General features: G+C 43.6%; 1 protein-coding gene across 2 annotated transcripts in view; it reads right to left on the bottom strand.

The window, feature by feature from the left end:
* Nucleotides 1–13,747, bottom strand: part of me1 (malic enzyme 1, NADP(+)-dependent, cytosolic) — a 79,604-nt gene that overhangs the window by 43,860 nt on the left and 21,997 nt on the right. The window contains exons 1-3 of one of the 2 annotated variants that reach the window (XM_061251818.1): nt 9,115–9,249; nt 2,950–3,083; nt 309–458 (exon numbers count right to left, since the gene is read on the bottom strand). In XM_061251818.1, the coding sequence (XP_061107802.1) occupies nt 309–458; nt 2,950–3,080 (281 nt within the window). In that variant the 5' untranslated portion in view covers nt 3,081–3,083; nt 9,115–9,249. Of the gene's footprint in view, nt 1–308; nt 459–2,949; nt 3,084–9,114; nt 9,250–13,747 lie in introns of those variants that run through there. The other variant, XM_061251811.1, reaches the window with a different exon arrangement.

Genomic DNA, 13,747 nt, shown 5'->3' on the forward strand with positions numbered 1-13,747 from the left:
TACATATCACTCCGTAGGGTTTAAATAATTCAACACCACAAAGAGTCAGCTGCTTAAATTGGCTCGGTCTGCAGTTCTGAAGAAGTGAAGTCCAAAAACACCTTCTATTCCCACGCCAAGCTGTGTGAGCGGTGTGTGTGTTTGAAGGAAAACAGAGCCGAGTCCAGTGTAACAGCTCAATTTACAGTTGATTCTCTAAAATGTACAGATGGAAGTGTATATACAGTCCAGCCAGCCGTGGTAGTGTGTGCATGTGTGCGCGAATGCGTGTGTGCGTGCATGCATGTGTGTGAATATGTTCCCCGCACCTGGGTCTCCTGAAGGCGAGTCCGTACTGCTGGCAGGCCAGCCCGACTGTAGGAGTGTAAACGATAGGCATGAAACGCTCGATGTCCGAGGTCAGGACCCTGTAGAACAGCTTCTCGTTACGGTCCTGCAGTCCCATCAGGAAGACATATCTGAGACAGAGAGAGAGAGGAGCCAGGAAGGGCCATCAGGGACAGCAGACACTCACCTCACATCGATCACGTTTGTGATTCCTTTCAAAGGAAGATACAAATGTAATGATAACCACATCATTTCCAAGCTTAATACCCTAGTGAGGGGGCGGGGGGGCGGTTTAGGTTACTTTAGGGGGCGTCACATTGGGGGAATAGTGGAACTGACTACCCATGGCAGGCTCAAAAGGCCCTGGACAAAAAGGTTTGCTTTGAACTACAATTTTAAGGGGACCCACAAAGACAGCATATGCACAGGGCCCTGAATTTCATGCGACAGCCCTGCAAATATCGCACATAACAGACATTTTTTCAATTCAAATTCTGCTACAGTATTACTACTGCCGCTGCTATTTGTCCTTCTGTGTATTATACGATGGGAAAATGGAAAAGTAATGGAATGGCGGTGTATTGCCTGGGGGTTCAGGGGCCGGGCCTGTAACCTGTCCTGCACTTTGCTCCCTGCTCTTCAAATAAAACATGTCACAAAGAAAAATATACATCATAGGGTGGTTGTCGAAATGCGAGAAAAAATGATGAATGTTTAAAGTAAGCACAAAGCATCCTATATCACAACTCTCCTGCACTTTCCTCGAGAGACTTCTCTCCCAGCTCCTTGAAGCATCTGTGTTTAACTATAGACACGTGTGAGCTGATCAAACATTTACAATCAGGATCCTGTGCATTGGACATTGGCCCAAAACACTCAGAGGCAAGCATGGAAGGAGAGGCATACAAGTTGTGTGTGGGTTAAATTACCAACTGCATAGAACATGTAGACGGCCAATATATCATTTTCAGGGAATTGTGAGAAGAGCCTTTTAAAGGGGGCCCAGATGTACAGTAAATGCAGAGAAATGAACACACAAACAGCGGGGGTTGGGTGACTGACAGGACAGAACGAGAGCTTAATAAAGTGCCCTCGTGCTACAATTATGGGAAACGCTCAAGGACAATGTGATGGAGCATGGGAATATAATGTTTTGCTGTTGACATGACAACAATTTCCCAGTCCCTCCCAATCAAACCACCCACACACTCCCCCAGGACAGTGCTGACAAGACTCTGGCTGCATTAAGAAGTGGTTTCTCCTCCCGAACCTGTTGGGTTCCACCTTCAGCATGCATCATAGTAACACAGAGATGATCTTCACCAGCACCATGGTAATGTAGGCTGGGCTCTCCCTACCACTGGCTTACTGCACACACATCTCCCCTGTTGTCATACTAACAAAGGCGTGGTGAAGTTGCAGAGCAGAAAGGGAGAGAAGGAGAGAGACCTACAATAAATTGTGTGTGTGGTATGCGACCGTGCAAAAGCTTGGGAAAATAACTGATTTCCTAAAGGTTTCCAGCCAACGAGCCCTTCCCATTTTTACACCACTTGGCGCAGAGTCAGACAGCACCTGCACTTTCAATCAAAAATCACAACACCGTGCATTTGATTCAAAGCACATTCACGCCCTTCAGACTCAGAGAATTACTACTTTTTGAAGTTATTGATCAAAGCCGTCCCAGAGGCTCCGGGAGTGAAGAGTGCCATTAACTCACAGACGTCTCCTCAAGCCTGTCATTTAGAGCACAAGAAACGACCTACCAAGTAAGGAAGTCCGCAAAGAGCGGGCGTGTGAATAAGTGTGTGCTCTGAATCTTTTATTATTTCAGTTCAAATGAATGCTCCGCTTTGTAACCCAAAATGTGATTGAGAGAATGTGTGACCATGAAGGATATGCTGGATGAATGAGTGAGCACACTCATATTCTCGCAATTAACAAACTTCCTGAATGAAAGAGAAAACAAAGGGGCAGGAATGAATGGAGGAGAGGGGAAAAAGGGGAAGAGGAGGAGAGAGAGAGAGCCTGATGGTGTGAATGAAGGCTGTAGTGCTGAAGGAGCCCCCCTCCCACCCCTGAAAAACAAACCCCAATAAACTCTTCCAGATGTGGCTCTCAGTCTGGAACCCCGTCCTTCCAGTGGAGTTCGTATCAAAGGTCGCTGATATCCCAGCATGCCGAGCGACTCCTCAGACCAGGCCAGAAGCTGAACCCCACTGGGGCTGGATATTAACACCATGTCATTCTTAATGACTTGAGCACCGGCCAATGATACCGGCTGTGTTGACAAAACCATAATCAACACATAGAAGGAGGGAGAGTTTGAAAGAGGGAGAGAGAAAGAAAAATTAGTCCCTGTTTGAAAGTAGCCTGCTTCTGTCAGCATGTCAATGAGAGGATCTGACCCATTCTACAAACAGTCCAAAAGTCCGGCTTTGAGTCATGTGTGTGTTTGTGTGTGCGTGTGTGCCCTGAGGGTGGGGTTACCTGGGTGTGTACAGCATCTGCGCGTGTGTGTGTACTGAGGGTGGGGTCACCTGTGTGTGTATGCGCGCATGTGTGTGTACTGAGGGTGGGGTCACCTGTGTGTTGAGATTCAGCATCACCTCGTTCACTCACCTGTCCAGATCATCCTTCTTCATCTCGTAGTTCCTGAGGACCCGCATCAGCTGGACGTCCTGGCTGAGGAAGCAGGGGGGGAGCAGGCCGTGAATGCCCAACTGCAGCCTCTCCTCCAGGGAGAAGGCCATGCCCTGCAGGGAGACAGCGGTGTTACTCCTGAATACCTGAACACCTATAAACCAGCACTACCCCTGAATACCTGTACACCTATACACTAACACTACTTCTGAATACCTGTACACCTATAAACCAGCACTACCCCTGAATACCTGTACACCTATAAACCAGCACTACTCCTGAATACCTGTACACCTATAAACCAGCACTACCCCTGAATACCTGCACACCTATAAACCAGCACTACCCCTGAATACCTGTACACCTATAAACCAGCACTACCTCTGAATACCTGTACACCTATAAACCAGCACTACTCCTGAATACCTGTATACCTATAAACCAGCACTACTCCTGAATACCTGTACACCTATAAACCAGCACTACCCCTGAATACCTGCACACCTATAAACCAGCACTACTCCTGAATACCTGTATACCTATAAACCAGCACTACTCCTGAATACCTGTACACCTATAAACCAGCACTACCCCTGAATACCTGCACACCTATAAACCAGCACTACCCCTGAATACCTGCTCACCTATAAACCAGCACTACTCCTGAATACCTGTACACTTATAAACCAGCACTACTCCTGAATACCTGTACACCTATAAACCAGCACTACCCCTGAATACCTGTACACCTATAAACCAGCACTACTCCTGAATACCTGTACACCTATAAACCAGCACTACTCCTGAATACCTGTACACCTATAAACCAGCACTACCCCTGCATACCTGTACACCTATAAACCAGCACTACCCCTGGATACCTGTACACCTATAAACCAGCAGCACTACTCCTGAATACCTGTACACCTATAAACCAGCACTACTCCTGAATACCTGTACACCTATAAACCAGCACTACTCCTGAATACCTGTACACCTATAAACCAGCACTACTCCTGAATGCCTGTACACCTATAAACCAGCAGCACTACTCCTGAATACCTGTACACCTATAAACCAGCACTACTCCTGAATACCTGTACACCTATAAACCAGCACTACCCCTGAATACCTGTACACCTATGAACCAGCAATACTCCTGAATATGTATGTCTACATGAGTTGATTTTCACCCACCCATTTACAATACAGCACACACATTCTCACATATACACTCCCACTCCCACTCACCCTGTCACACACACACACACACACACACACACACACACATACAGACACACACACATATATACAATGTGTAAAATGTTTATAAGTATCTTGTAATAAGTTAAATATAATATCTGCTTGCTTCAAACATCTTGTCCTGACAGCACTGAAAAGTTTGAGCGAAAGATGTGGCATCCCTGACAGCTGATCTGGGATCAGTGGCTTGATGAGGGAGCTGCCTGCTGTGCTCAGAACCCTAAACCACAGACGAGGAGTGACATGATTCACTGTCTGAGTTTACATGAGCGCTTGTATTACAAAAGTAAAAGCACATACAGTGCATGCACCCTCCATTATCAGGTTTATCAGAGCAACAGCAGCTGCAGAATAGAACAATAACAGTCTTAGAGCCAGAGGTCCCCCCAAACTGCAGCACCCCCCCACTCCCCCGCCCCCTCTCCCCCTCTGCAAAATAACAACTGCACCAAGACTCACAGCACGTTCTCCTCCGGGTTACTGAGAGCCCCGCCCCAGAGCAAACGTGGCAACGTCTCTCCGTGGGCCAGGGACACGATAAGCGGTATTTTTACTCCTAATAAAAGCAGGCCGAGACGGCTCTCTCCCCCGCCACCGCCTCTCTGGCTGCCTCTGCAGCCGTCTGTGGGAGGGTAATATAGGAGAGAGCAGAGGAGCAGCCCCTACTAAAACAAAATCAACACTCATAGAGCAGGCTTTCAAGTGAATAACACTTTTATATCTACTTATGTTAAGAGGTTTAGCTATAAAAGTCGGAGAGACTGTAAAGGGGCTGTGAATTGGAAAAGCATATGATGCAATAAAGTGTCTTCTGTGACATAACATAAATCACCAGACCTGACCGCTGATAGATATTTAATAAGCTAATTTAGAAACTACAGATAATATATTGTTGGCTACATATACTGAGAGACTGATGAGAGCGTTGCCAAGCCACAGCCGTCCCTGTGGTGAAGATGCAATATAACCTATAACCAATGGGTCATGGTATGACAGTGCAACTCCCACCCAACCCACGGCTCCTGGCCATCCCTGGGAGGATGGAGGGTAAAGGTCAACAGTACTAAATCCAGCAATACATTCTTTAAGTCACACACATATAATCCTCTTTCGACTGTATTTACAGTTCGGCGCCCATCAAACTATGATATAGATAAGCAAAGGGATTTTTATCGTTCATAATGGTAAAAAGATGTGCCTGGGGGACTTGCTATAGGGACGCAAAATACCCTGACCATGTTGAAGGCATTGTGTTTTTTCCTTTTCCAAAGTTGAGGAGAAATTTTCAGAAACATAAGTGGATTTGGCTAGGCTAATGTTATGTGGGAGATCTTATCACCAACTGAACTTTCATAACATCTCCAAAGACATCCAATTTTGTTTACTGGTAACTATTCAGTTAAAAGACAAATAACAGTAATTTTCAAGTGATACTTTTTACCATTAGGCACCTGGAGTTACTTTTTGAGCAAAAGCCAGAATCTTGACATCTAGAGTGGAGTGGACATGTAGTTTGAGAGCCGTTTTGACATACACAGATTATATCCAAATAAACCCAATAAAGACATTTCACTAACTTTTCACAACAAAAAAATGTTCAGTGGGTAACATTGTAGTTGTACTGTAATGTTACTTTGTTCACTTTGCATTTCTTTGAAGTCGCTGTTTTTATTCACGATTGAAATGTATGCCGTCATTATCAAAGCACTTTGTGACTGGAGGCCCAAATGAAGAGTTCAACAGCATAAGGTTAGGCTTGCTGTCGGCTCGAGGAAATGGTATCTGATCTCCAGCAACAATCTATTATTTCTTGTGGTAACTGGGTTAATGGTACGGTAGCACCGTCTTGAAGAAATGTTTTGACTGAGAGTGGTCAGGGTTTAGGAACGGTCAGTTGTAAAGCAATATAAATGTTGGTATAATCCACCATTATCAGTATAATCAACAATCTCATCAGTCTTTTCAGTTTTTGGCAGGGGTGTCGGTCCCCAACACCGGACTAGTCTGGATGCTGAAATTACTATAGCTAATGCAGAGATATGTATAAGGTAATTATACATTTGCTACTGCTTAAAAAGTGCCAATGATAAGGCATTAAAAAGGACATTTTTTTGAGACAGTAAACAGTTTCATTTTATACGTTATGTCTGGAATATGAAAGATTCACTCCGTTGTCTTTCCCTCCAAATTGTCTTTTGATATTCAGCGTTTGCTTATGATGCACAATTATTCAACTTCCAGAACATTCCTTAACCTTCATCAATCAAATAAAATAAAATTTGCTCTGTAATTACACTATTTGCAGTTGAGCAGAACGATCATATTATATTCCCTTTGTTTTATAATCTATCATGTAGATTAAATTAAAAAGGCTGATATACAGTACTGTGCAAAAGTCTTAGGCACCTGTATAACATTTTGTACAAATAAGATTATTTTAAAAATAATACAATGAAAAGTCCTAAATAAATGCATTACATTTTGCATTACATTTGAGTAATTTGGCAGAATAGTTAAAAACTGAATCAAATATTTTTTGTGATCATCCTTCGGCGTTAAAACTGCATCACTTCTCTGAGATAGCCAGCGCTGTCCTGCAGTTCTATAAGACAATCAGCAGGGAGGTTGTTCCAAGCATGTTGGAGAACATGCCACAGTTCTTCTGCAGACTTTGGTTGGCTCCTTGCTTCTGATCTCAGACAGCCTTGATCACACACACAGAGAAAATAAACATATATATGATAAAGTCTAGGGTGCCTAAGACTGCACAGTACTGTAATTACTTATGAGGGGTATAGTATGGTATAGCACAGCAACATGTATAATGCCGTATAACTGCATCTTAAGGCTGAGCATTATTTGAGATCCTTGAATTCTCTCCACCTCCCTTCCAATTCATACCATTCCATCTCCAGGGCAGGGGTGTGGTTCAGAGAGCTCTACACCACCATACACTGTTCCACAGAAGTAGAATTATTCCCTCGAATTTCCTCATCATCCAAACAGAGCTCTGTCATTGGCACTGTTGAGAGAGCACAGCCCACAAGTGCTTTCCAAAAGTTATATTAAAGATTTATAAAAACCAACAGGCGTTTGGCCCGGCCCAGCCCGTCCGTGTGTACTGTACTGTGATTTGTGGACAGAAGAACTATAAACACACTGCTGCACGTGGAGCCACGTGGAGAATTATTACTGCATACATCACACTGAGGGATAGAGATTACACACACACACACACATTCACACTGTATGTTTACACACTCACATACTGTAAGTTTACACACTCACATTCTCTCACACACAGCAAACACACAAATCTTAACACTGAAACACTTATGTACAACCTCTTGAGGCATAAAAAGACAACATGCTGCTTTGGAGTTACTTGCAGTACAATATATTTTCTTTATTGAAACTAGCAACTAAAACCTAAAAATACCCTATACCTGTAAACAAATACAGTGATGCTGTACCTTGTAAAGGCCACAGGTCATCAGAAACTTATCTAAAAATCTAAAAAGCAAACATTTTTGAATGTACATATAAACTGACTGGGCCAACAAAAAAACATTATTACACTATATCAGAAATAATATTTAAAAAGCTATGAAAAAAAAGAAACTTTCCCTTTAAGGATTCTCAAAAGCTGGCAGGACATTCACAGTGACCAACATAAGGCCAGCTTGAATTATAACCTTCTTTAAAATTAAAAGGGAAGATTCTATTTTTCATAACCCAATAGTTAGTTTTGGATACAAAAAAAATGGAATGTGTCATCATAATCTGGAGATCATATGAGAACACTTTACTAAACATTGGTATATTTGCAAGACTTTGTAATACATAAAAAAACCTTCATGCAAATAAATATTAAATCTTACAGAGCCTGAGATATATTTGTATTGCAGCATACTGCATAGACACACATACACACATTTGTCCCATACACACAGACAGGATTCATGACCGTTTAGAAGAGAGTAACTTAACCCTGCTTTAGAGAAGGAATGGCAGGAGTTTAATAGCACACTCCCATCTCATTAACACTAATTAATGGGACAACTTTTCCGGAATTGAAAGCTCTCCATCACTATAATAGAAATGGGCTCAGTATAGCAATTAGATTCCACATCAATGGCGGGCAAGCCTCTGGGATAGGCCTTTGGCACACAGGTGGTGGTGGGAGGGGGGTGGGGGGTGGGGGGGGGGCATGAGGGCTTGGGTTGCTGGAGTGGGTGGCACTCTGGGCAACACAAAGGCCCTACTGCTGGCAGAGTTGCTGTGGGAACTTGTAGGTAGCTTGGCAACCCTCAGCATATGTCAAAGCCTATCGAATGCCAGTACAGCGGTTTGGGGCGGAGGTGTATAAATAGCGTGTCCCTATCTTTAACTTGAGCCCGCCAACACCAAGAGACACATTTTGGGACCTGCCAATCAATGTCCTCCCTTATAAGCTGTGTAAACGCTGAGGGGAAGGCCGGGCAGGAAAAGAGTGAAGTCAAGCAGAAATAGAGTACACAAATGAAAGGAAGTCATGTGATTTGGACAGACGCACATGACGGAAATCCAAATGGCTGATGTGGTTTGAGACGCAGTTTGTCAGGCAAACAGTTGGAGTTACGTTTGGAAATAGTTACAGGGCTGCAGAGATGAAACAAAAGGCCGTATGCTAGATAAAAGCCTGCCGAACTATATCAAATTGAGTGTTTATCAGTCAAAACCAGAATCATAATATTATTGTTAACACCCACTGAAAAATGCACACAATTGCACAGAAACAGATACACACATAAACACACACACACACACACACACACACACACACACACACACACGTATACACGCACACACACACAAATGTACATACACACAATTTCTGACCTCAGTTTGTTTGTTCCCTGCTGAGGGATACAGTGATAGACATGAAGCTTTCTGCTTCCCTCACAAAGGCTGAGTCGAGTTGATGCGAGGTGAACCATGCGAGAGAGCTTCCACCACGTCCCTACCTCCCTCCCCGCCCAAGAGCTCGGTGACCACAGGTGTTTCGTTCCAGGAGAACTACGGTTCACTCCACCAAGCGGTCAGTCCCAACCCAGCAGTTTAGCTAAAAATCACACCACCCTAAGGAACTACCTCATTTGGTCACAGCCGTGGCAGAACATGAAAGACTGGTTCTAAAAAAAACACACTGGCAGGAAGATAAAAGATTTAAAAAAACATTAAAAACAACTGCAATTCCCTTCAGTAAGATGAAAGATTTGGGAGTAGCCACTGTGGTATGGCCTGCAAATCATGAACAAGATAACATCAAACTAACATTTTGTCTCAAAGCAAAGAGAAATTAGTCCAAAAATGAATACCTCTAAATCTTTCAAGCAAAAAGGGCAACCCCCTTCTTGAGCAGTGTCTTCAAAAAGGATCTGCAATTGCATGGCTCTCATACAGCATTTACACCTTCTTGCACTCTGTCAAACAACAACTTGCTTCCAACACTCAAATGGCAACCACTGGATTAGAGAATATACAGTACTCGTAGTCACCCCTGTCGTCAATCCATTCACCAAGAAGGGTTGAGTCACTAAATATAACCACCAGAAGTATAACTACTCTCCTACTTCATGGGCCACACAGGTACCAAAAAGAGTCCTGTACCTCTAGATCTCTGTTACTGTATGTACAGTGGGGTGCAAAAAATAAATTAAATGTCTGTTATAATGAATCTGTATGTGATCGAAAGCAAACCTGAACTCTAAACATGAAAAAAAGTTCAACATGAGAAGGCAAGATTGCTGTTTATTTTCATTTTTTACAGTTTACAAATCATAAAAAATTAAAAGGGCAAGCTGTTATATTTGCCCGAGGAGGAGTTACCAAGTACTAACTGACAGGGTTCCCAAACTTTTGCTCAGGGCCTATTCCCTTTTTTATTATTTTGAAAGTGTAAATAATGTAAATAAAAAGTAATCTTGCTTTAAAATTTGAAGAAATGTGTCATGTTTAACTTTGACTATAGTGCCACTTAGAAACTTGTAGTTTGTTTGTATGTATTTGTGTTTCTTCGTTTGCACTGAACCTGTTCCCTACCCACGCCTCCCACACCTTATCATCATTAGGAGACATTACGTGTGTCTCCTAATGATTAATCACTCTCACCTGGATCTCTTGGTTCTGATTCCCTGATCCATGACAGATTTTAGTGGTCAGGTAGGTGGTGGGTTGGTCTCCACAGTGCAGGGGAGGAAAAATGTGCATCATAACTAGTGACACACATACCTTCAATTACTCTTTGAAATGAAAGAGTGAAAAAAATGAAATATACCCCTGCATATGCTCAACTTCCACAAACACAACAACAGGGCCCCACTGGTAGCAGCGTGGTGAGAGGATACAATCAGATTTTCCGATACAGAGGAAAACACTTTGATTTCCTTCACAGTTCAATGCACTTCTTAAATCCATCAGACCATAACTCCTCTGGCTTGTGTTGTTTACATTTCCTCCCTTTACAGGACTCTAAGACCCCAACGTTTTGAAGAAATAAAACCTTTCCCCAGGAGCAAAACTGGGCATGACGCACATTGGAGCTATATCTGTCCAACCAAAGCCAAAGTTCTGAGATCAAAAAGGTTAAAAGGCATCATTACACACAAATTAAATTGTGTTTCACACACACACACACACGGACACAAATACACCATAACTCTTAATAAACTACATGTCTGAAGACAAAATAAGCAGCACTTGCAAAGCTATAAGCACACTCAACCAAAAGAAGTGACAAAATGTTTGTATTAAAATGGCAGCAAAAACAAATTGGCATATCTTAGCCTGTGATCTTGGCTTTTTCTCGCAGTGTGTTTTGGCCGGCGTTGACCCTGAGTGGGTTTACCAAACTGCAACAGCTGGAGGAGAGTCTGACTCATTTACTGTACCTAACTCTCCCTCTTCCCCTTCTCTCCCCTCGGTTTCTCTCTCCATCTGTCCTCCTCTGACTCACTCGCCTCCTCTTCCTCTCGTCCTCTCTGTCCCCCTCTTTCTCTCCCCGACCCCCCTTCTCTCTTCACAGAGCGTATGCCACAGGCAGGCTGTGCTTGGTCCAGCAGGGGAAGGAGAAACGTGAGGTCGCTCCCGTTTTGTATTAGTCCCAGACTGTCCGGCAGCAGCATACCAGTCAGCGCCTTTTGTTTAACTGATCACGGTGTCTGTCTAGACTCCAAAGAAAATAGCGGGAGTGCTCACTGGCTGTCGTGGCGTTTCGCGCTACGGAGCTGTCGCAGATCGCGGGACAGGGCGCAGTGCGCTGAATGGCGACGCGTCGTGGCACAAAGACCAGCTGGCACCGAACTCAGACACACCCTGGCTCTTCATGGTCCAGTTACTCAGAGGCCTGGTTGACCTAATCCATGGCATGGTTATTTCACCCCCACACCCCCCCTCCCCTCCGCTGACGTGCAGCCCCAGCTGGCAGAAGACTCCAGACACGTCCCATCTGTGGAGACCCTCTGAGATCACAGAGCATACCACCCCCAGGCCGAGCCCCAATTCTAAAGCAGGTCATGTGTGGGGAATTTGGGCAGCTGAGTGTCCCTGTGGTGGGTACAGGGGTGCGGGGCAGGAGAACAGCAGGGTATGAATGAGCTCGGCTCACACGCAGTGTCGAATATTGAGAAACTGTGAGAGTGATCACCTGTCTGACCTGCTGTTCTGCGAAAAGTGCTTTAATCAGGGCCCGGGTCATTCACCCTCACATCCGACACTCCATGAGTCCTGTAATCACTAGCTTCTCCGTAACAATGTCGCAGAGACTGTCAGAAACTGTCAGAATCCTGACAACATTTTCATTTTCTCTCAGACTCTGTGATGGGGGAGGGGGAGACAAGGAGCTGAATGCCAAGGCAAACGTGGTGTGCTCTCCCAGATGGAAGGCAATGGTGTGTGTGTGTGTGTGTGTGTGTGTGTTAACAGACATGCAGCTCTATTAGGGATTCTCTCCGCAACCATATTTCACAACTAAGCTTGTTAGATGCGGTTCGATGTGGAGGTTTTGAGGTTTGAAAGTCGATTTCCATTTTTCTGTCAAGTGGTCTTTACCACTAAGGTTGATTGAAAAGGTTAAGATTTTTTAAACTTGAGGGAAAGTTCGACAAACTTGGAGTTTGGCCTATTGTTACTGCTGGCAAGTCTGGTGTGAACACAGCAATAAGGGCTTAAAGCAAGTGAGCAGTGTACACTACGTACAGCCAGCCAATTGAAGGTTATTATAACCACAAATTACAGGCTGATGCAGTTGGTGCTCTTTCAGGATCATTGGGCCTGTAATGTGTATCATAATGATATTCTGAGAACACAGAGTATTCATGCAGTAGGGTCACAGGATGGCCATAACTGGACCGTTTGTCCCAGAATGCATCATACTGTCCAATATTCAGTATCTACTGTGGAACCTTAAAATTGCCCTTAAAATTACCTATAATTGAGCCTTAAATCTAAGATTTATGGAGTAAACTACAGGGGACAGCTCAAATGGCACACAGATTTACAGAGAAATATTACGGCCAAGTATTTTCAGGAGGAAAAAAGCAGATGCTAAGCTTTAACCTTGTTAGGTTCAGTCCTTTCTCTTTCCCAGTAGATTTGAGATAATGAACTCATGGGGTCCACCCCGGTCCACATTTGTACATCAATGTCTGAAAACTCTTGTTACTAAATTAAGGCTGAGATGGAAACAAGAGCAAAATGCTTCACGTGGTCAGTGAGACCCTGCGCTCCCCCAACCACACTCCACGTGCCTTTTTCAGGACAATATTCATTCCAGAAAGAGGCAGATTCATCCATCTATGGCCTGGGGCTCAGAACTTTGACCTGAAAAATTACAAACTCATGCCAAAGCTTAGCTACCGCTTCTTACTTCCTGGAGCTCCTTTACAGCTGAAGAATTCCTGCATAGATGAAAAGCTGCGCATGTCACACCTGACCGGAGTCTGGTTCCAGGTATGACAATTAAAAGTTATGGGGAAACACACTTCTTCAGGTTCAGAAAAAAGAGACCCAGGTGAAGGTTTTATTTTTCAATACTGAAGAGCGATTAATGCATGTGGACTATGAAAAGCATTTCAGGTTGAGGTCTGTTAGAAGAATAAAGGGGCAGAATTTATTTGGTAACTTAATAAAGTGATTGCTTGGGTAAGTAAATTAGGTAAATGCCACTGATAGCAGAATATATTGATTTTTTTCAGTTATTAATACCTGTAGATGGAATAGCTTACCAGGGAATGTGGTGGAATTGAGGCATTCCAAGCATGGCTTCAAAAAGTACTAGATACCATTAAAGCAGGAGGACAGAGTCTGGATGCACAGACCAGCTTGTTCTCTGTATCACAGTATGTACATGATGCATTCTTATTACATAAACTCAATATGTATCAACTCATACTAACACAATCATAAACTTATTCAGACTAAAGGTCTCTGAGCTCATCAATGATCTTCTAAACCAGACATCATCATTAAAACC

The sequence above is a fragment of the Conger conger genome, chromosome 1 (genome assembly GCF_963514075.1).
Source record: "Conger conger chromosome 1, fConCon1.1, whole genome shotgun sequence".
Lineage (NCBI taxonomy): Eukaryota > Metazoa > Chordata > Actinopteri > Anguilliformes > Congridae > Conger > Conger conger.